Here is a 24,082-nt window from a genome sequence, read left to right as displayed (position 1 = left end):
AATCCGCCCCTCCAAGGGGTGCTAGAGTGGGAGGCACCGGTCTCCAGCCCCCTCTCCGGTCCCGTGTGCAGAGGCGCCCTCCGCGCCCAAAGCGACCATACAGCCTGGGGTCGCAACCCCCACCACGGTCCCCCAGCTCACGGGGTCCAAACAAAGCCCTCCAGGGCCTCGGTCCTCCCGGCGTCAGGCTCAGAAGGCCACCGGAAGCCCTCAGAGGCGCTCTTCACCTCGGGGGGGGGGGGCGTCCCCCGCTGGGCCAAACTGTAATTTTCAACCCAGGTGGCGGAGCTCGAACGGGAGCGTCCTAGCGCGCCACCATCTTGGACACGTCCCCAGACTGGGTATTTATGTCTGTAGTGCTAGAGAAGATTGGAATCTGACTGCAGTTTCTTAATGGGTTTGTCTGCTATATACTGACCCCACATCTAGAGTGAGGTACAGTTTTCCACAGGTTGATGGTGGAAAAGGGCATGAGGGAGGGATGTCCATCAGCTCCATCGTTGTTTACCATGGCAGTCCAATATGCTAGTAGTTCATCTGTGAGATGTGCTGGTGCCCAAGGGAACCAAACTGGAAGCAATGACTTACATAGTATCTCTGTATACAGATGACAACCTGGTATACTTGACGCGCCCCGGTACCTCTGCTCCCACTTAATGGCAACAGTTTGAAGATGTGTCTTGATTTATGATAAATCGAGAGAAAACCTAATTATTCCCTCTTGCTTCGTGTGCAAAACAAGGGCCGAAAGAGCTGCTGGACCTTGGATTGAGATGGGAAACAGGTAGTTTTCAGTATTTTGGTATCAGGGTGTGACAAACTGAACAGTGGCAATATGCATATAATATGGAGACAGTTCTGCATGGGCTGCATAACCTGGTCTGGTTTTGAAATACCTTAATGCTCTCAGTAATTGGAAGGGTGGCCAAGGTGTCTGTACACACAGCAGAGTTCACTGTGGTTGATCCCAAGGACCACTTTCCAGGAACTGGACAGGTTATTGATTTAACTGAAGGGGGAGGGCAGAAAAAGAGTTCAGGTGGCAGTATAGAAACACAATAGAGATGAGGGAGGATTGGAACTGCTGTATACGGAACTTTGTAACGTAGCCGCACAGCTCCAATATGCAGCGATGTGAGGCAGAGAACTGGGAGAAATGTTTATTAGATGGACTGATAGCAAGTGAATCATTGCTGGTGTGTTTAATGAAGGGGCAGCTGAACCCGGGGAGATCCCATATATAAGTTCATAACACTCGCAGAGGCAACGGAGTTCTTTAACATAGGTGGAGGCCAATTTCTGCTGTTTGCTAAATTGGCCAAAACAGGCAGAGATGTGGCCATGTTTCCCAGACACCAATGCCGTGGAAACTCTGAGGGCCACCAAGACAAGTCAGTTGATCTTGCATTTCTAAAAGCCACTCAAAAATGATATACCCCCCCAACTGACTGACTGACTGACGATGCTGGTAAGAGGCTTGAGCCATTTAATGGGAGGGAATGGGAGAAAATGCATGCTAGTACAGCTTGTAGAAAGCAGTGCACTATTTAAAGTGATCCATTTTGACTTCTTACGTTGCATATACCTTACACTGGAACGGTTACATAAAATATACTCAAGCAGATCGTCGGCCGGTGTCTGGTGTGATATGCCCTGGACGTGAAGCCCTGTACAAACTTTCTGGCAGGAGGCGGCTAAGAATCTAAAAAGAACAATGAACATCTGTATGGAACACACAATAGGCCACTGCATGTTATGGCTAGTACCGAACACAGGGAGAATCAGACACCGGTTTGCATTTTTGGGGTTGATGATGGGGAAGCAGCTTAGTGGTACACTGGCTATCCCTTAGAGCTCTCACTCGTGTATCCTGGCACAAAGATGTAAAGGAATGGATCCTAGCGGAGGAAAGATGAATGAGAAAAGTGTGCACAAATTGTAAAGGGGAGTAAGATCTTCACGTGTGGGGGAATATGCTGGATAAGCTTTGGGAACCATCGGGCTAGATAGATAGCAAGCATGACGAAACACCAGAGCAGCCAGAGCTAGACAGGGCGAGAGGTTCTACCATAGAGGAGAAGAGGGTACACAGAGGAGAAACAACTTGGTGTGTAAACCACATTGAGATGACTGTAGTGAAATGCGGAAGATGGTATATGTGGTAGAGTGTTATCTTATTGGGAGAGAGAGGGAAGGGAGAACAATCACAGAACCTCCTATTACTATGTGCACATCGGAAAAGGCTAAGGCTGAAAAACAATACTTTCTTATGTCAGATATGTGCTACTGCGTCCAGGTGAGGAGGGGGGGAGGCAGAGATATTACCTTTGAAGTTTGTGTTTTTTTAAGATACAATTGTATACAGGAGCCTGGACCCCAGGCTTGTAAATCAATAAAGACATGTTAAACAGAAAAAAAGGATTTAGTGGCATTAATAATATAGAAGAGATCCTTCTGAACATTCGGAGCCTTTGCATTTCGCCAAGCATGATGTTTTTTCTTAGGTGCTGAATCAGCGCTCCATAAGAGTGCACATATTGCTGAATCTCTCCTAGGTCACTTGGTGCCTAGCAATACTTCCATTTCAAGTTTCCTCTTTTGCACCTTGACAGCGTTGAGCAGGCAGAAAAAACTACAAGACCTTGGGGTTAGCAAGTCTCAAAGTTTAGAAGTTATGCCATTGTAAGTCCCTGCACTTCCATAAAGAATTGCAAACGTACGGTTGCACAGGTTGGCAAAAATGGTGCAAATTAGGAGTGATTTTGATGCTGATGTGATGTTTTTCTCTGATTTCATGCATGCAATGGTTTATAAAAATAATAAACTGAGTTTTTGTGGCATCTTGCATTTTGCATTTCATTGCACTCGAGGTTTTGCTGCATAAATGTCAAGTTAGGTTTTACATAGAAAATCAAATCTTCTAGGCAGGCGGAAAGTGTCAAAAGGTGCTTATATACGTAGACTGGGGCTGAGCTTCCACAAAAACATTGCAAAATGAACCTTCCAGAGTCAAACCAATGACTACTTAAACTTATCATTGACAGAAATCCCAAGTCTTACTTTGAGGGAAGTGCTTGAGGAGGAAAGTACGTATATCAACAGCTCAAATGGGGAAAGTAAAGACAAGTTGGTTTCTCCAGTCAGTCAAAGTTGATGTGGCAACTGTTAACAAGTGTGCTTGTGGAACCTAAAAGCAACCACTTGAGAAGTACTAAATGACTGTCTTTGGATCTTTTCAGCAAGCCCTTGGCCTAAAATGGATCGAATTTGTAAGGGCAATTTGTCAGATACCACTTGACTTTAGTCTCTTTACTGCTGCACAGGCTTAACCAGTGAGACGGGTCCCAACACTTTATATCAATGAGTCCAAAAGAGATGTGACTTATGAGTGCATATTGTCAGAAACGGATGATGGTTTAGACCTGGTATACGGTTACTCCCGGCTTTTAGTCTCTTTTTTTGGAGCAAAATCTTCACCAGTAAGGTGGGTCCAAATGCTTTATATTATGCTGAGTCATCTTAGTGAAGAAAACTAAATAACTTTAAAAAAGGATCAGGCTATGTAAGGTGATGCTCGATGCACAGCCTTCTGATCCTCTGGATCACTTGTCTTTTTTAGTTCACCTTTTGTTGTAATTCTAGAGCTTTTCTCGTTTCAGCAGGGAAGACTGACAAAACGAGTCTGAGCAGAGTCCCAGAGCCTCTTTGAAGGTTTGCAGGTTGACCTGGGGATGATTGGAGAGATTTAAAAACCTCTCACTAGGTTGCGGTGCAGGTGAAGGTAGAGGAGAGTCCACCTTCTTCAGATACCGGCTTTCACCCCTGACATTCAATGCGTTTTAGCATCTAAGGTGACCTGCAGTACGGGACAGTGTTCTGTAGAAAGAAGTCTGTTTTTGGGCCTTTTTGTGTTCCTTAATTGCCATAAATTACGCGTGGATCTTCGAAGAGTAGGCACCTACTCATCGTGCATGGTGTTAGGCAACTGGTTAAAGCCAAATGGGCTTTGACGAATGTCTATTATAGTGCTTTGTTTATTTTTTCTCCTCTCAGATGATTTCGTTTTCCTATATTATTTGAGTGGCTGAGTCCTCCACCAGCAAGAAGAGCAGCATGTGAAACGAAACTGGTCCCGGGTGGCTTGTGTTCTGGTTCAGGGAGGGCCTGGCAGTTCGAGCTGGACTATTCCCTTGGACCAGGGTCAGGCTGATTTGCATGTGTCTGGGTCCAGACTGAGGTGGCACACTGTGGAAAAGAACGATGGACTGGGATGCGGTCCCCGAGCTATTACCAGTGGCTGAGATTAATTTAAGCACTCTTATATAATTTAGTCTTCCTGGCCTACGCATGGCGATGTGACAGATGGTTTGTGGCTGAGCTACAACTTGCTCCAAAACGTACATCCACGCCACCAGGAGGATCTTGAAAAATGATAGTAATAAGTTAACCAGGGGTTTAGTAATATGGGGTTTTGGGCCTCAGGGTTAACACATGACCCAGCACAGAGGCGCATAAAGCTCAGTATAAAGGACGACTGCATAATAAGGAGAAATTGCATTTTGCCTTTTCTTTATCTGTGCACTTAAAAGTAGTACAAGTTTGTCAAGATTCACGAGATAGTATGAGATAACTTAATTAAAAAGTGCACAGTTGATTGAAATTATATTTCTGTGTACAAAGTTTTCGATCGAGTCTTGTCAGGCCACACAAATGAGTGCTGTGTGCACGTAGGTGAAAGGCTGTGGTCATTTACAGAAAGAGACTGAGTCCGGCACGAACGTCTCAGCGCAGGTCCAATCAAGAAACTTTAAAAAGCAAACCGCTTGGGAGTTCATACGTTGGAAGATTGAAGCACCATACCTAAATGTTGCTGTTGCATGTGTTTCAAGAAATACTTACCCTGTGTCCATTTTTTTTCTTCAAGTGACTAATGCCAGAAGTTATACTGTTATATTCTACTCGATTTGCGGTTTAATACTGATTGTAAATTATAATCGAGTGAAAGAAAAGGAAGGTTATTATAACTGTTCATTAAGGGTTACGCACTTTAACAATCTCCGATGTTTTGGTACCACTTATGTTGCATAACCTAACAACTTTTGTTTATTGTGCTGCAAAGCAAACATACTGTGGTTGCCAATGTTTTGTGAACAAAACGAACAATGCTGCATTCAGGGAGCCATGTGTAGGACACGTCTGTGATCCCACGCCTTGCCTTTTTACTTTCCTCTACAGGGTAATTTATATGAGTTTTTGAAGCTTACTGGCTGGAGAGGATCCAAAGTCTTGTATTTTGGTGATCATATCTACAGTGATTTAGCGGTAAGTGTTTTTAATTTGCTTCATTGTCAGTTGATGACGCCAGATAATACTTTTGTCTTGTTTTAGTCATTAAAAACTGAATTCTGAATTTTACACCAACTAGATTTAAAGTTTAGCCGAATATAGCTTAAATATGATTGATATGTTTTTGTATTTTAAATGTCGTTTCCAATTTATTTCTTAGACACAGGGGCAAAGCTTGGGGGAGTGGGTAGAGCGAGCTGTGTTTGGGACACGAACGTCGATTAGTCAATGTTAGAAATGGGGTCTCTAGTTGGCAGTCAGTTTGCACCCTGTCCAAGTAGGGACTCTCACTCTAGTCAGGAAAAGGGAGATACCCGCTCAGATAACCCCTGCTCACCCCCTTGGTAGCTTGGCACGAGCAGTCATGCTTATCTCAGAAGCAATGTGTAAAGCATTTGCACATAACACACAGCAATAAGTGAAAACACTACAAACGGACACCACAACAGTTTTAGAAAAATTGCCAATATTTATCTATATAAAACAAGACCAAATACAATAAAAATCCAACATGCAATAATAAAAATATGAATTCTGCAAGATGTACTCAAAAATGCAGCTCCTTGAAGTCAAAATCTCCACCTGGGGCTATCACTGCGTTGTGAGCAACAAAACCAACAGTTCAGGCCGGCTGCAGCATCGCGGGCCAGCTACGGTGTTGGGAAGACCCGCAAACAGTACCTTGGATTTGCAGGGAGTCGTGATCCTCGCGGTGAGCTCCGGAGAGCGGCGTCGCTGACGTCACAGTGTCGGTTCCGGAGTCGGTGCGGGAGTCGTCGGGCCCTTGAAGTTCACACGCGTTGCATATCGAACTCTAGGCTGATGAAGTCAGGTGCACTGGCGTGGATGGCGTCGGACGATGTGACGTGCGGTGCCACAGGTTACGGTGTAGGCAGTGGATCGGTGACAGCGTCCTGCGGCGTGGGTGAGACCAGGGCTGCGGTGTGAAGCGGGAGTGGTGCGATGTGCGGTGTCCACAGGTCACAATGCAGGCAGCGTTGTTGTTGTTGCTGAATCGCTGTCGTCGGTAGGCCAAAGCCAGCGGTGCGTGATGGGACGGTGCTTCGTGACGCTCACGAGCGGTGTCCACAGGCCATGGTGCAGGCAGGATGCCTGGTGACGACACAGGAGTTGATGGTGCTGGCTTCGGTAGACCGGGGCTGCGGTGCGAAGGTGTTTCGTGTACCTCACAACGGTATCCACAGGCCACGGTGTAGGCAGCAGCACCGGTGTCAGCAGGAGTAGCATCGTCAGGGATGCCCAGGCTGCGGTGTGAGCAGGCGATGCCGGAATGCGGGGGCCACAGGTCGCGGTGCGAGCAGCGGCTCAGTGAGGTCGTCCGATGACGGCTTCGGGAGACCAGGGTCGCGTGGCAGTGCGGCCCTGTGTGGCGTTGGCAGGTCACGGTGCAGGCCAGCGGCGTCATTGGCGGTTTCTCCTCTTGAACAGCACAAAACACACAGTTCCCAGTGCTGCAGGTCGAGGAAACAGAAGTCTTTGGTGTCCCTGAGACTTCCAACAGGAGGCAAGCTCCACTCCAAGCCCTTGGATAATTTTCTCAAGCAGGACACACAGCAAAGTTCACCTTTGCACTCTTTTTAGGCAGAAGCAGCAACTGCAGGCCAGCCCAGCAAAGCAACACAGCAAAGGGACAGTACTCCTCCTTCAGTTCTTTAGCTCTTCTCCTGGGCATAGGTTCCTCTTGGTTCCAGAAAGATTCTAAAAGTCTGGGGTTTTAGGACTTCTTCTTACACCCAGTTCTGCCTTTAAAGTTGACAAACGTCAAAGCAAAGTCCCAAGTGTTTGCAAGATTCTTCCTTGTCCAGGCCAGGCCCCAGACACTCACCAGGGGGTCAGAGACGGCATTGTGTGAGGGCAGGCACAGTCCTTTCAGGTGTCAGTGACCACTCCTCCCGTCCAGCACAGATGACTAATCAAGATATGCAGGCTACACCCCAGCCCCCTTTGTGTCACTGTCTGGAGGAGAGGTGTGAACAGCCCAACTGTCAAACTGACCCAGACGGGAAATCCACAAACAGGCAGAGTCACAGAATGGATTAATCAAGAAAATGCCTACTTTCTAAAAGTGGCATTTTCAAACTAACAATCTAAAAGCCAACTTCACTAAAAGATGTATTTTTAATTTGTGAGCTCAGAGACCCTAAACTCCATATTTCTATCTGCACTTTAAGGATATTTAAAGGAAGCCCCCATGTTAACCTATGAGAGAGATAGGCCTTGCACAGTGAAAACCAAATTTGGCCGTATTTCACTGTTAGGACATATAAAAGACACTAGTATATGTCCTACCTTAAACATACATTGCACCCTGTCCATGGGGGAAGGTTTAGGCCTGGCAAGTGGGTACACTTGCCAAGTCGAATTGGCAGTTTAAAACTGCACACACAGACAACTACTAATGTGTGTGGCACAATCAGTGCTGCAGGCCCACTAGTAGCATTTGATTTACAGGCCCTGGGCACCTCTATTGCACTTTAGTAGGGACTTACCAGTAAATCAGAAATGCCAATCATGGATAAACCAATCAACAGTACACTTAACACAGAGAGCATATGCACTTTAGCTCTGGTTAGCAGTGGTAAAGTGCCCAGAGGCCTAAAGCCAACAAAAACAGATTAGAAAAAATAGGAGGAAGGAGGCTAAAAGACTGGGGATGACCCTGCAAAAAGGGCCATTTCCAATAGTCAGTTAGTTTAGGGCTGATGTGAAACTCAAATTTCCCAACTGAAAAAAAACAGTGGGCAGCAGAATGGAGGGGTGAGATGATTAAGATTCGAGATGTGCTGTTTCCAGGAGCAATGGGGTCAGTATTGAGTTGCATTAAGTGGGCTTCTGTCTGGAGTGTCACAGTTGGCAAAAAACGATCAGTTGGAATCCTACCCTGAGTCACTACCAACTGTGCAGACTATTTGCAGATACACATGCCATCCCGTTTTGGGTATTTTGGCTTGGAAACCTAAGACTGGTATAGCATTCCAAATCAAACACTTCCAATGTTTGTAAATTCCGAAAAGTAGTACATTTGCACCCATTCAAGGACTACTTCTGTTGGTGCAGATTAACTACCTCATATTTTGTTTTGGTTCAAAACCTTAATGTTGTCATTGACATATTAACCTAACTATAAGTTTACCTTAATCTTTGTTTTTTCAGCGAATGTTTTTTTTTTTTTTTTAAACAAAAATAGATCTTTTTATCACACCTAAATATAATATTACTTTAACCTTAGTTTATTTTCAGTAAATTTCTAGGGTTCTTTTTAATGTAAAGTAATATTTTATTAGCATACGTAAAGCCAACCCTCCCTCATGTGCAGCTTTTGGTTGTGCGTGGCAGAGGGTTGTCCGCAGGGCCTAGTCAGGACCTATGGGCAACCTACCAAGAGACAGCCCAACCCCATGTTGCTCTCGGAATTTTGTCATACTCAGTCCATGTGTCCAACTCCTCGGAGGTCGTCAACTCACGCCATGCATGGCCTTTGGTCATGCATGGTGTCGGGTTAGCCACAGGGTCTTTGTTGCAGCCAGGCTGTGCTTCCATCTCCCTTCAGGCAGCCAACCACACCCTCGAACAGCCTGTTGCCCTGTGCAGCGAGGGGTTGGTCACAGGGCTTGTGGCCAAATCCCCAGCAGGCTGCCAACCCCACTCTGTGCACAGCTTTTGGCATGTGCATCGTAGGGTTGGCCATTCGGGACCCAGGGACCCCATCCCCCGGGGGCAAATACAAATGAACATAGGAGAAGGGCATGCAGCCTGCCTTCCCCCAAGTCCCAATAGGCCCGGGGACCACATCCCCTGGGGCCAAATACAATAAAAAATGGGAGGGGCACCCCTACCTAAGGCTCCCTGGTCCACAGAGACCCCATCCTCTGGAACCAAAATCTAAGGGGAGGGGGCTTGATACCCCACCTTAAGCCTTATTAGTCCTTAGTGTTACCTACTGGCAGTGACAGTTAGGACCTAGAAAAAGTGTTTTTCGTTTTGCCAATAACTTTGGCGCCATTTGACGAATCTTCACAAGTCTTTCAAAACTAGTTTGCCACACACTTCAGGTGCTGTTCTGAAAGTTTTAAGTTATTCATCAAGCACATGGAGAAAAAAGGGGAGGCGGTTAAATAAAGGGTATTCCCCATGCATCTTCCCATATGGCAGCAGCCTGAACCGCTGAACGGAATTACACCAAGTTTGGCAGGATGCCGGATCTTGGTGTGCAGCTCGTCCTTTTTGTTATTTGATGTAAATCCGTTCAGTAGTTTTGGAGTTATTAAAGGTTAAAGTAATGAAGATATCTAGGGGTGGGGAGGTTTCACAGATCCCGGAGATCTCGTGTTGGCTGCCAACACTTCAACCTAGAAGTGTTGGCAGCCATTTTGGGCTCTTCCTCAGCTGAATCCCCCCAAAAAATTTTTTTTAAAAAAAAAAGAAAGAAAAGTGGTCAGGGTAGGAATATCCTGAACCCCAAGCCTTGATGCTGGGCCTCCCCTGCGACCCTGCAAGGGCAAAACCCTTTTGTTTTTGTTTTTTTACATTTTCACTGAAATTGCTTAGGAAATGCAAATCAGGTGAAAATTGTAAAAAAAAAAGGAAAAAATAAAATAGGGTCTCCCACACTTGTTTTTAATTTAGCCTTCAGATATGCCAGGTCCCTGGGGCTTGTGGCAATGTATATAAAAAAAGAGGGGCACATTTGGCCCCTTTCTAGGGTTTTTTCTTTTTAACACTGGGGGATCACCACCTCCCCGGGGCTTTCTCCATATATTGGAAGGGGGTCGTGTGCCCCACTCCAAAGAGCTCTTATGAGCCCCAGGGACCACCACCTCACCAGGGCTTGATTTCAATGGAGAGGGGCCGTGTGGACACCCTGGTGGGGCTGTTAGAACCCTTGGGGACCACCATCTCCCTGGGGCAAAATTAAAATAATATAGAAGGGCGGCCTCAAGGACCCCCTGGGCCCCAGGGGCCACCACCTCCCCGAGGTTTCTAACGCAATTAAAACTGGGGGGGGATGGGGCATGCAGCCCCTCTCGCAGGCTATATGTCGCCCCAGGGACCACCACCTCCCTGGGCCCAGGCCCAGTGAGATTAATGGAGAGGGTCCACCCAGCCCACCTCCTGGAGCCATTATGGTCCTGGGGGCTGCCGACACCCAAGGCTGGCTCCTACTGTCTCTTGAGGAGCCCACTCTCTGGAGATAGTTGTATGCTTTTGCTTGGCGGGAGCTTTAACAGCTCCGACCAAGCGAGAGCAAATAGTAAGTCCGTTCCTAGCAAGAGGAAGTGGGAAAACTGATCCTGCTTGTGGGTGCTCTGGGTGAGGCCTGGGCACCTCGGTACAGTGGCTGAGCCCCAGGGGATCGGGTCCCCTGGGCCAAAATCCACCCAGGGAGGGGGGACGTGTGGCTCCCTTACTAGTTTGACTTTTTATGTAGGCCATGGAGAGCCACAGTAGGGGGTAAACTAAATCCTGGGAAGATAGTGGGTCCCTGGACTCCTAAGAGCTCTAAGATGGGTGCCCTGTGCACCACCTCCTTTTTTTCATTATGGTAAATACCCCGGGATCTCACCTACCCAGGGGGCTATATTGAACAAGCCCTGGAGACTGAACTTGTTTTTTTCTTTTTTTAAAAACTTTAGATGGATTTGGGGATCTGCCAAAAAGTCTAAAATAAAAAACTGCTTTTTTGTCCTGGTGTGGTCCCTACGGGACCCCAGCATCTGGGCTAGGGGATCAGGGTATTCCTACCCTGCCCCTTTTTCTTTACTTTCTGAAGGCCGTACATGGCACAAGGTTGGGTGCTTATATGTAGTTGGCCTGTGGCCAACCCCCACAGCCAAAAGCTGTGTGTGGCACAGGATTGGGTGCTTATAAGGGGGTGGGCCACAGGGTCTGACCACAGGCCAGACCTTAGGCCAATCCCCTGCTGCACACAGTCAAAGGCCGTGCATTGCACAGGGCTGGGTGCTTATACGGGGTAGGCTATAGGATGCTGGTTGGATTAGCGTAAAGTAATTAAAATGACTTAACATTAAAACAACAGAAATTCACTGACAAAAACAAGGTTACAAGGACGTTATAGTTAGCAAATAGAACAAAAAAAAAACAGAGAAATTCACTGGAAAAAAACAAAGGTTACAGGAATATTATAGTTAGGTTCACATTTTAATAGCACACGGCCATAGAAATTCAGCAGTTATAGGTATGGTTATTGCAAGTAACTCTTAACTCGTGCCCAAAGCTAATTCACACTCTTGCCATGCACTGCTAAATGCCCCAGATATTACATCACTCATGACATCTTCTATAACATCAATAATAATATCAATGTTACATTTGCAGTAAAATTATTGAAGAGATAACTGATCATGGTGGGGGTGTGAGTTATAGTTATTTGAAAAAAATCTAACTATAAAAGCTGAATTCCCATGATTTTCTGCCTGTAAACTCTGAACCTAACTATAATTTTCCTGTAACCTTTGTGTATTTCAGTGAATTTCTGGGTTTTTTAAATGTTAAGTAAGATGCCCATCGCAAAGTACAGGGGTGGTGTAGATGCTGCCAACACCCAAGCAATGTGTGGGTGGGCTGGAGTATGGACGCAGGGCCTAGTATTGTGCTGCCACCACCCAAGCTTGCTGCTCCTGCCACCCATCCTCCTTGCCATCCATTGTGCAAGTCCATGCCCCCCTGCTCTCTCATTACAGCCCTATGTGGCCATTGTTCTGCCACTGCCCTTCCAGCCTGCCCTGAACAGTTAGTTTGCTGACCAATCCACTTTCTCCCTACCCTCTGTTGTCAGAGTCCATGCACCAGCCCCCCTCCCTCTAGCCATGCATGGTCCGTTGTGCTGCCACTACCCTCCATTTTGCCTGATGTCCATGCCCTCTCCACCTGCCCTCCTTTGCCCAATTCTTTGCCCATTCATTGCCCTTCTGCTTAGCCTTTGTGTGTTGCGTGCTGCCCCTACCCTCCTTCCTCCTGCCCTTCTATGTCTGTGTGCCTGGCCCTCATCCCTCTTTTTTGTCCACCATATTCCATGAACCTGTCACTTGCCATCCTATCTACTCTGCGTTCTGTTAAACTGCCTCTACCTCTCCCACCTGCTTAGCATGGTCAGATGGCTGCTGCCTGTCCCTGCCACCTCCACCCTGCCTGTCTCAGATCCATGCCCCTATCCCCTACCTCCTGTCCTCCATGGTCCATTTTGCTACCACTCCCTTCTGCCCTTCATGCTCTGTTGTGCTGCAACTGCTTCTCCTGTCTGACCTGCGTGGTCTGTTGTAAACCCTCTTCCCCTGCCCTCTCTTGTCTGTGTCCAGCCCCCACCTCTCCCTTCTGTCCTCCATAGTGCTTTGTGCATGCCCCTGCCCCCTCCCTCTTGCCCACCATGACCGTTCTGCTACCACTAACCATCCTTTTTGCCATGCATGATTGTCTGTGCTGCCACAGCCCCTCCCACCTGCCCAGTGTGGTCAGCTTGCTGCGTCTGACCCCCTCCCACCTTCCCTCCATTTTCTGTGTGTATGCCTTTATAGTCTCACTGTTGCCCTCCATAGTGTGTTGGGCTTCCAGTGCCCATCCAGCCTGCCCTCCATGGTCAGCTTGCTGCTCCTGCCCTGTCACCTTGCCCCCTGCCCTCTGTTTTCCGTGTGCAGGCCCCAATCCCTTCCCTCCTGCCTTATCTGGTCTGGAGGTGTGCCCCTGTCCCATCCCTCGTCACTCCTGCCATTCTTGATCCGTTATGCTGCAACTCTCTATCCTGTCTGTCCGGTATGTTCATTTGTTGTGCTTGCCTCTTTTCCCCTCTTGTCCATGTGCTTTGCCCCGTCCCCTCCCTATTGCCTTTCATGATCCGTTGTGCTGCACTGCCATCCCGCTTGCCCTGTGTGGTGCTTGTGCTGCAGCAACCCCTGAAGCCTGCCCTGTAATGTCAGTTTGGTGCACCTCTCTGTTTTCCTCCTGCTCTCTTATCCGGGTCCACACCCCTTCTCCACTCCTCCTGCCCTCTGTGATCCAATGTACCATACCTGGTCCAACTTTATCTTAGGCATTTCTTCAGGACCAAAAGGTTAATCTCTACCCTACACCTAATTGGGAGTCGGTTTGTGAAATGAATGCCCCCAGTGAATGTATGTTATCTATATCTGCTGGGATACAGGGCAGATGGATTTCAACCCTGTTGGAGAATCAATTATGCCCCTTAGATCTAGGCAGAGACCGCACTTAGCAGCACAAAAAGTGGCCCCACGCAGTGACCTGCTCTCCCCTGCCCTGTCTTCAAGCTAGCCGCAGAGACAATGCAGTGGAGACCAGCCCTTTGTGTGCAGACAGAGCACCTCCTATTCAATTGCACGTGGGCTGGGCCCAACTCCGCCCGCATCCTGCCAGCAGATTGCACATCGAGGCACACTTAATGCCTCTGTTGTATGCCTATCTGGGAGGAATTCACAAAGTCTAACTGCCAGTTACACCCAGGCATGTGACCCAGGGGAGACTGCAGGCACCAAATAGAGAGCAGGAAAAATGCCAACTTTCTAAAAGTGTCATTTTCAGAATTGTAACTTAAAATACGACTTTACCATTAAAGAAGATTTTTAATTACAATTTCATAGATACCAAACATGAAATGGGTGTCTGTCCCCAATCAAAAGTTAGCACATATTAAACTTAATAAGGGAACCCAGTGGTAGCCTATGGGACAGATAGGCCTCCTAGCAGTGAAAGAGGAATGTAAGAGTTCTTGACTACCAGGGCGTATCCAGCATAGAAGTACATGTCTAGCCTTTTAATTACAATGCACGCTGCCCTATGGGCAACGTAGGGCCTACCTTAGGGGTGACTTGTATAAAATAAAATGGAAGTTTAAGGCTTTGTCGCAGGGTTATATTGCCAAATCAATTTGGCAGTTTGAAACTCATTCAGGCTGCAATGTCAGAACTGGGGCATGTTTCAAGGGGCTATTTAAGTGGGTGGCAAAATAAGTGCTGCAGGCCTACTAGTAGAATTAAACTTACAGGCCCTAGGTACATGGGACACCGCTCTACAAGGGACTTATAAGTAAATTGAATAGGCTAAACAGTGGTAAGCCAATCTTAAACCTCATTCACAGGAGAGAGCACAAACATTTTGAGTAGAAGTGGGAGCGTAGAGCTGTGAAGTCATATCCAGCGTGTTGTGGCCCAAGCCTGGGTCAATCCCCGCAGCACTGGTCCTGGTCAGAAATGGTCAAGCCTGTTTTTGAGTATTGTATTGTATTGTAATCATATTTATATAGCGCTTACTACCCCTGACGAGGCGTCGAAGCGCTTTTCGATGAGTAGCACGCTACTCCGGTACCCAGAGTACATGCAGATAGCCTAATTCAAATTCCCTAGGAACCTGGCCACGTACAGCACCTTAAGCCTTGGTATTTCCACCTCTATCTAATCACGTCCACATGATTGGAAACTCAATATGTGACACAGAGTTGATGATTATTTGTGTTAGCTGCTGGCCATTGTTTTTTTTGCCTTTACTGTCAAGAATCACGATCATTTTGGTGTCTTTCTCAATTTTACTCAAACACTTATGCTCACTTTCACTGTCACACACACACACACACACACACACACACACACACACACACACTTTATCTCTTCGCCTCTCTCTCTCTTCCTCCTTCCTTCCCTTCCTCCATCCTTTCTCCTATCCCTTCCCACATTATTCCAAATGAGGTCATTCTACTAAGTAATGCTAACTTTGCCATAATGGGAACCCATTAGTCAACCACACTATTTTTTGACCAGAGGAGTCATTATTACGCATCTAAGACTAATTCTGAGATCCTTGGTTTTATGTATTTTGTTTATGTCAACAGGACTTGACTTTAAAGCATGGCTGGCGAACTGGGGCAATCATCCCTGAATTAAGATACGAGATAAAAATAATGAACACAGAGCAATATATTGAGAACATGACTTGGCTGCAGGGCCTGACGGGATTACTGGAGCGCATGCAGGTATGTGAAGAAATTAAAATTCTTTGCCTACTGTTGGGGATCCAGACTATTCGTTCTGCATCAGTGAAAAATTAACCATTCCTCATAGGATCTGATACCATGTACAATTTATAACAAAGGGTATTCGTGACTGGACTGAGTCGTAACAGTTTAGAGGATTCTGGGCCATTCATTGTAAGTGCACGTACGGGAATTGCATCTTAGCACGTGGTCACGAGAATTTACAGCAATTGCTTGTAACATCAGTGGACTTGCACGCAGTGGCCTGTGCAGAAAGTAGAACCAGACCTAGCTAATTTAGTCGGTGATTGCTGTTCATAAAAGATGAACCTAGGAACCAAATTCTAAATAAATTATGTTGCCTCACAATTCCCATTTTCATACATAGTGTGTGTCTGCAGTACTAAAATCAGAAGTGCTAACATGCTTTCAGGCCTGATGCCTCTGCAAATTGAACATGTGCATTCTGCATGTGGCCCTTGTTCCATTTTCCAGCCTCACTTCTACCATTTGGGTTTCAGTACCATGTCATTGTATTACACAGGTAAATCCAGTTATCACTATTAGAAGATACTCAATATAAAAATGTGAAATTATCGTATGTCTTCCAACAGTAGGTACCATTCATCAGCCAACTGAACATCTAAGTTAAACAGACCTTCCAGCAATCTGGCACTCATGGGAAGAAAGCCATATTGTATGGGGAGCTTTGCTTGCCCCATCAGCAATTCCTTTGCATACAGCCATCCTCACATCTAATCAAAACCATATGATTGGCTAAGCGCTGCTGCTCCAACAGCGCAAGGACTTCAGGTTGTACAACTGACATACAATCAGCCTCTAGGAACGCACGGGTATCCATTCTGGTCAATTAACACCTCTTATCGAACCATCTGAACCAATGGGAACCATCACTAAACATTACATGTAGTGGACTGAAATTTACCATTCAAACACAGCAACTGTGACTAGAATGGCACTCATCCATGTGAATCTCACACCCAGACATAAAAAAATGCCACAATGTTGTGCAAAAGGCAGACATGCAGTATATTACATGTAACATACCATGATGCTTGGCCACCTCTGCTTCTATTTTAAAATAGGGTACAATATGATATTAGTCTGGCTTATAATTACTTCTTCTGGTGTCCTGAAGCCAGCATAATCCCTGTAAGCACTTTGCATGAAACCTGGTTGCCTTTCTGCCTTCTTTGTCTTTTGATAAATGTGGCACAAGTTTATGTAATAGGTTTTGTCCATGTATGGCTTTACATAGAATATTACCAGGTCACTCCACTCACTGGCTCACCAACTGTCAAGCTCTGGCTTTATTTTTACAAGTTATTATGTTCAGGGGTATTGGTACAGTTATCTCAGGGTTGCAAATGCTATGATGCTCCTACTTGTAAGAGGAAAGATCAAGACTGGAAATTATCTCTCACTGGCTTGGAGTCACATAGCTTCAATGTATTTGGGCCATGATGGATTATAACTAATCAGTGTTGTTGCTGCCATCCAGTAGAGACAACATTAACCAATTACAGTGGCAAACTCATTTGTATTAGAAACATATATTAAATTAAGTCTTATGTTTACATTGATCGTCTAATAATCCTTGACATTTTTAAAGCACCTCAGAGATTCTCACTTTCCTGGAGTACCTAATCATGTCTTCCTTAACTGCTGCTTCTTTCTCTTGTAATATCTGATAGATACTTCTAGTTGCAAATTCCTTACCTTAGAATTTCCCGCCGGACATCAGACTGGATCTGGAGATTTTTCTTCGAGCAGTGCTAATGTGCGCCGTTAGGTGGCGTCTGTGTACTCACTGGGGGGTCGTTGGCATTGTTGTCGCCATGATGATGTCGCAGTTATATACAGGTTCCACCCCGGCGCGCTGACATTAGTTCCTTTCTTTCCACACCAGCCTACGTGCAGATCCGGAGAAGAGCTACTCCATTCATTTTTTGATTAACTGCAACACTTTTGTCGATTTGTTTTTGATGAGTTTGGGATGTCCCGTAAGACCGGATTCAAACCCTGCGGCTCCTGTGACGGATCTACACCTCGTGTGTCTCTGGTGTCTGGAGCACGACCACGACCCAAAGTCATGCTCTAAATGTCGAGCCATGAATCCGAAGGCTTTGAGGGAGCGGTCCTCAAAGTTCATGTCGGCCCGGCACTGGACTCCACGTCATTCCCGGTCTCGTTCGAGAGGAAGGTCAGGAGATCAGTTGCGGAGTCATCACCACTCTTCTTCGTCCAAGTCATCTGGACATTCGGGTCACAAAAAGAAGAAGTCAAAGAATGAAGAAGTTGAAGAAGGCCAAACATTTTTGAACTTCGTCCCGTCGCTTGGACGACGCAACGCGGGAAGAGCGTCGATGCTCTAGGCCTCTGTCTTCGGAGCCTCTGTCTGGGTCCGCTCTGCGCCTCTCCGATTTTCCTGGAGCTGTCGCCACTCCTGCCCAACGTAAGGAATTTTATGAGGTGATGCGTCTCATTTTTGGTGCCTTGGGGCCCAGGGGAGTTGGTGAGGGCCCGCTCTGGCTCCAAGTCATTCGCTTCAGCCCGACTTCGGAGGGCACCTCCGGACCATCCCGACGCCAGTCTTGCCAACACAACCTTAACTAGAGTGGGGTCAGACGTCGGCGCTCCCGATGTCGGTTGGGCCCACAATCGACGTCAACCCTATACTAATCCCCGACGACCCGGAGCCGGATTGGCGTCTCTCAACGCCGATTCCGTTGTCCATGGGCTTCCCTAGGTCAAGGGCTGATCCAGACCCCTATTGCTCTGGGGATAGTGTAGAGGGGTCACTGGACCCTTTAGAATACCAGCTTGACCCTGACATGGGCTGGGGTCAGGATTTGGGTGACGCCAGCGGGTTGAGCACCTCCTCTGACGCTGCATGCTTTCTCCCCCTACTGTTGCTACGGAGAAGGGAGCGTCATACTCAGTGGTGGTGAGAAGGGTGGCTGAGGTTTGGGACTTCGGGCTTCCTTCTGTGGAGGTCAGAACTAACCTCCTGACCGAGGTGCTTCAGCCTGGGGCCCCCAACTCAGAACCTCTCCTTCCCTTCAATGAAGCCCTTATGGGACATCCTTTTGGGTACATGGTCCAGACCCAGCAGAGGGGTGCCTGTAAAATAGATGGTTGCCCACTGCCTTTGGCCTGCACTAACCAGCCCTGAATTCCTAATCCTATGCCTAAGAGCCTTGTCATCCATACTTCATCATCCTCTGGTGCATTCCCCTCAGCTCACCTGGACAGGGAATAAAAAGACTGGACAACTTGGGGAAGAAGATGTTTTCTTCTGCCAGTCTAGCACTGCAGTCCGTAAACACCGCATGCCTTTTGGGTTGCTATTCCCATACTGTCTGGTCACGCAAGTGCTGCCTCAAGTTCTGGAAGAGGCCCGGACTGTTTTCCCCCAAACCGTTATAGACCAGAGAGATGCAGCGAAGTTCATGATTCGTTGTGGACTGGATATCACCGATTCACTGGGCACATCGGTTGCATCAACGGTGGCCTTGAGGTGCCATGTCTGGTTGAGGACGTCTGGCTTTTCTGGGAATGTCGAGCAATCCTTGATGGATATGCCCTTTGATGGCACCTGTCTCCTCGGAGACAAGGTGGACTCAGCGCTCGAGTGCTATAAGGATTCCCGGGCTATGGTTCAGTCCCTTTGCCTCGCAGTGGCTCCTCACCCCCCAACAGCCTGCCTTACATGGCTACTGAAGGGGCACCCAACCGGAGGATTTTATGGCACTTCTCCGTGAGGGGGCAAAGGCTCTCCTGGCCAAGGGAGCCATAGAAATGGTCCCTGTGCCAGAAGTAGGTCGTGGTTGTTATTCCTGCTACTTTCTGGTGCCCAAAAAGGACAAGGGCCTACGCCCTATTCTAGATCTCTGGTCCCTCAATCTCTTCCTCAAGAAGGAGAAGTTCAAGATGCTAACTCTAGCTCAGGTCTTTTCTGCCCTTGACCCTGGAGACTGGATGGTAGTGTTGGACTTGCAGGACTCCTATTTTCACATTCCTGTCCTGCCAGCCCACAGATGTTACTTACGATTCGTGGTAGGTCACAAGCACTTGCAGTTCACTGTGCTTCCCTTTGGCCTTACCAGCGCCCCTCAGGTGTTCACGAAAGTGATGGTAGTGGTTGCAGCTCATTTGCGCAGGTTAGGGGTTCTAGTCTTCCCCTACCTCGACGACTGGCTGTTGAAGGCGGACATGCCCCAGAAAGTCGTCTCCCACCTCCAGACTACGGCAAACCTGCTGCACTCGTTGGGGTTCACTATAAATGTGCAGAAGTCAGACCTGACTCCGTCTCAGATGTTCTCTTTCATCTGAGCTGTTCTGGATACAATGCAGTTTCGGGCTTATCCTCCCGAAAAGCGAGTCCAGGATATTCGGGCTATAATACCCATGTGTCAGCCTCTATCCTGGATTTCGGTGATAATGACTCTGAGGCTGCTGGGCCTCAGGACCTACTGCACCCTGCTGGTCCAACATGCCAGATGGCATATGCGGGCTCTACAGTGGGACCTGAAGTTCGAGCGGGTGCAGCATCAGGGGAATCTCTCCGACTTGGTTCAGATCTCGGAGGGAACTGCGAAAGACTTGCAGTGGTGGTTGTCGAATCCAGATTGGGTCAACGGCAGATCCCTCTCCAACCAGATCTCACAGTAGTGACAGATGCGTCACTCCTAGGCTGGGACGGCCACATGGGAAAGGCGGAGATCAAAAGCCTCTGGTCCCTGGCAGAGTCCGGGCTCCACATCAACCTTTTGGAGCTCCAGGCGGTCCGATTTATATTGAAAGCATTCTTTCCCTCTTTTAAAGTGAAAGTGGTTGAGGTGTTCACCGACAACACCACCGCCATGTGGTACTGCAACAACCAGGGCGGAGTATGGTCATGGACCCTTTGTCAAGAGGCTCTTCACCTGTGAACTTGGCTGGAATGCCAGGGCATTTCACTGGTGGTTCAACATCTGGTGGGCTCTCTGAATGTCGGAGGAAACAAACTCAGCCGCTGATGCATAGTCGATCACGAATGGCGTCTCCATCCGGAGGTGGCGCAAGAGCTGGCGCATGGTCTCTTTCAGCAGTGGGGAGAGCCTTGGTTAGATCTGTTCGTCTCAACAGAAAAAGCGCAATGTCAGCTGTTTTGCACACTGGAATTTCCAAGACGGCACATGCCCGGCGACACTTTTTGTCACGATTGGAGCTCAGGCCTAATGTACGCATTCCCGTCAATAACACCTATGACTAGCGTTCTGAAGAAAATCAGGTACTACCCAGCCCAAGTATTTCTGGTGGCTCCAGACTGGGTACGAAGAGTCTGGTATCCCGAGCTCTTGAACATGGCCATCGATCTTTCAATCAGATTGCCCCTTTGGGAGGATCTTCTTTTGCAGCAGCAGGGGGTGGTAATTCTCCCGAACCTGTCTAGTCTCTGCCTCCTTGCATATAGATTGAGCAGCGGCAGTTGATGGCTTTTGACCTTCTACCGAAGTCTGAATTTCATCTTGGCAGCCAGGTATCCCTCCACCAAAACAGTATAGAAATTTGAGGCATGGTGTATCAACAAGTCTGTTGATCCCCTCTCTACACCTCTCTCAGAGGTTCTTGTAAGATGGTCAGCGGAGAGGGATGTAAGCGCCGGAACAACACCAATAAACAGATGGTAGTAGCGATGGTTTATTTAGATAGAAGTCAAGCATGAAGCTGTACACCAACCAACATCCTCTTCTCTCCCCGTCAACTGTCGCTCTCTCACTGCTCATTCCAAAAGCCTCCCACACCATTCTATAGCAAATACAACATTCTCTCATCATCTCTCGTGCCCAGAACACACACACCTACACGTTACTAGGATACCACACCACCTTCCCCATATCAGATTAAAAAGAAAATATTTAACAGAACTAAATACTAAACACATAGACCCTGAACAGATTATGTTGTTTACAAACTAAGGCAAAACAGATAGAACATAGCAACACAAAGTCCATGAAGATAGAACATAGCTCGAAGTTCACTTTACATAGTCCTTGAACCATGACGGCTTTGATACATTTCTTTTTGGCAGAGTCTCAGCTGGGTTTCGCATCTTAGTGAGGCATGGAATGATTTGAGCATCTTGAGCAGTAACTTCCGGTGAAGTGCCTAGAGAGTCTTGAGCACCTACATTGGGTCCCAAACACTTAGCCACCCTATTCAGATTCCATATCCTGTGGTCTTCTGTTTTCACGGCATTCCTAAACAGTTTTATGACCTTAAATGGACCCTTGAATTTAGATGGTTTTCCCTCTTTCCTTGGAGACCTTATTTTAACATAATCGCCTTCATGCAACACCGTTCTTTTTACAGCTTTTCGCTCGTCATATCTCAAGTTCCTTTTTCCTTTCACTTCCTTCTCTCTCTCTCCAACCTTCAATGTTATCTACCTGATCATTAACCTCTTTCCTTTTTTCTATTACCCACCTGGGCTCGATTTCGCTGTACGGTACCCTACCTTTGAACAACTGGAAAGGAGTCACCCCTGTGGTGGAATGTGGTGTTAATCAATGTTCGCGAACTTTTTTTCTCACTTCACTCTCCCACTCAACACCATTAACAAGCGCTAATTGCATGCATTCTTTCAGCACTTTTATAAAGCGCTCAACGACTCCATTAGATTCTGGGTGATAAAGAGCTGTTCTTTTATGTACAACATTCCTTTCTCTTAAGAAAGACTCCATTGTTTCAGAGACAAACTGCACCCCATTGTCAGTCAGCAAAGTAGAGGGAAAGCCCTCTCTCTCAAACAAGTCATCAAGAAAGTTAATTATATCTCTTGATTCATCTGAGCTCACAAATTTGACCTCAGGCCAACGTGAGTACATATCAATGCATACTAAAACGTATCGGTCAACAGATTTCAGTCTAATTGGACCTAAAATGTCTAAAGCTGTGTCAACCCAGGGACCGGAGGACTCTTCACGCGTGACCATGGGCTGAGTTCTACATTTCAATACATTATCAGAACGTGCGCACTCATGGCAATTCCTCACTTCTCTTTCTACCATCATGTCTATGGCAGGCCACCAGTAGGCGTTCCTTAATCTCTTCTTTGTTTTGGAGATGCCCATGTGGCTTGAGTGGGCACGATTTATGAGATCCTTTCTCAAGCTAGCTGGAGGAACCAACTTGCTGCCCCTCATCAATAGCCCATCCACCGCAGACAATTCATTTCTGACTTGCCAGTACCCTGCCATCTCTTCACATAGATTCTTTCTGACACCCCAACCATTTGTGACTTTACTTAGTACTTCCTGCAACGTGACGTCCTTTGACAATTCATCCACCCACACTGGTTCCGAAATTGTTCCCTCAGTAACAATACACCTTTATCTCCTCATCAGCTGCGATGTCAGCAAAACACCCTCCTTCAATAATCTCATCATCCTTTCCTGTATCTGGACAAAGTCTCAAAAGACAATCAGCCTGAACATTTAATGTCCCAGGCATGTAGGAAATCACAAATACAAATTCTTGCAATGCCACAACCCACTTCCTGATTCTATGTGAGATCATCTCTACTCCTTTTTTAGCAAATATCTCTATGAGAGGCTTGTGGTCAGTCACTATCTGAAATTTATGTCCCCACAAAAACTTCCTCAGTTTTCTCACCGCCCAAAAGACACTAAGCGCCTCATTTTCAACAACTGAATAATTGAATTCAGCTCCCTTCAAGCATCTAGATGCAAAAAGGATTGTCCTTGTTTGACCGTGTTTTGTTTGCAATAAGACCCTTTGAGCTAGCATCAGTCATCAGAATAATTTCATCATGTGCGTCAAAACTCCCTAAATCTGCTGCCTTATCCAGGCTGGCTTTGTGTCCTGATACTCTCTTTCACATGCCTGATCCCAGTTAAATTCTGCTCTTTTCTTTAACAACTGTCTCATACAATAGGTTCTTTCTGCAAAACGTGGGACAAATTTATTGTAAAACTCCGCCATCCCTAGAAATTTTACAAGCTCTTCTTTATTTTGTGGACTGGGTAAATTTTTGATAGTATCAACTAGACTCGCCTTGGGATGAATTCCTTTCACCGAAATCTCATGACTCAAGTACTCTATAGTGGAAATGTTTATTCTACACTTCTCAGCTTTGAGCGTTAGACCATTGTCTCGTAGCCTCTCTAAAACCATCCTCAGTCTCTCATTGTGCTCTACCAGATTGGTACCTGTGATTAAAAGATCGTCCTGATACATTTTCACCCCTTCCATGCCTCTCAGAATTCTTTCCATGGCCCTCTGAAATACCGACGCCGCAGAGATTAACCCAAACGGCATTCTAAGGAACTTGGATGTGCCAAATGGTGTTATAAAAGTGGTAAGTTCCTGGGAAGACACATGCAAATTGATTTGATGGTAAGCAGAAGTCAAATCTAGAGTTGAGAAGTGCTTTGGCCCACTAAGCGAACACAACAACTCTGTAATATTTGGGAGTGGATAGTGGTCTATGATAACTGACTTGTTCAAATCTCTGAGATCAACACAAAGTCTGGCTTCGCCGTTGGCCTTCCTTGCCATAACCACTGGCGCCACCCATTCTGAAGCCTCAACCTCTTGAATGATACCATTCGTGATGAGTTTATCGATCTCAGCTTTCATTTTATCCCTTACCAACAAGGGGACATTCCTCCCTTTTGCTGCCTTTGGCAGTGC

At 46.8% G+C, this 24,082-nt stretch overlaps 1 protein-coding gene across 2 annotated transcripts in view; it reads left to right on the top strand.

The window, feature by feature from the left end:
* NT5DC3 (5'-nucleotidase domain containing 3) overlaps positions 1-24,082 on the top strand; it is a 390,067-nt gene that overhangs the window by 295,300 nt on the left and 70,685 nt on the right. For both annotated transcript variants that reach the window (XM_069228992.1, XM_069228993.1), the window contains exons 11-12: positions 5,236-5,322; positions 15,221-15,361. In XM_069228992.1, the coding sequence (XP_069085093.1) occupies positions 5,236-5,322; positions 15,221-15,361 (228 nt within the window). The remainder of the gene's footprint in view (positions 1-5,235; positions 5,323-15,220; positions 15,362-24,082) is intronic.

Source organism: Pleurodeles waltl, chromosome 4_1, assembly GCF_031143425.1.
Source record: "Pleurodeles waltl isolate 20211129_DDA chromosome 4_1, aPleWal1.hap1.20221129, whole genome shotgun sequence".
Lineage (NCBI taxonomy): Eukaryota > Metazoa > Chordata > Amphibia > Caudata > Salamandridae > Pleurodeles > Pleurodeles waltl.
The sequence above is the reverse complement of the archived record's forward strand: the minus strand, read 5'-3'. Positions and strand labels throughout refer to the sequence as shown.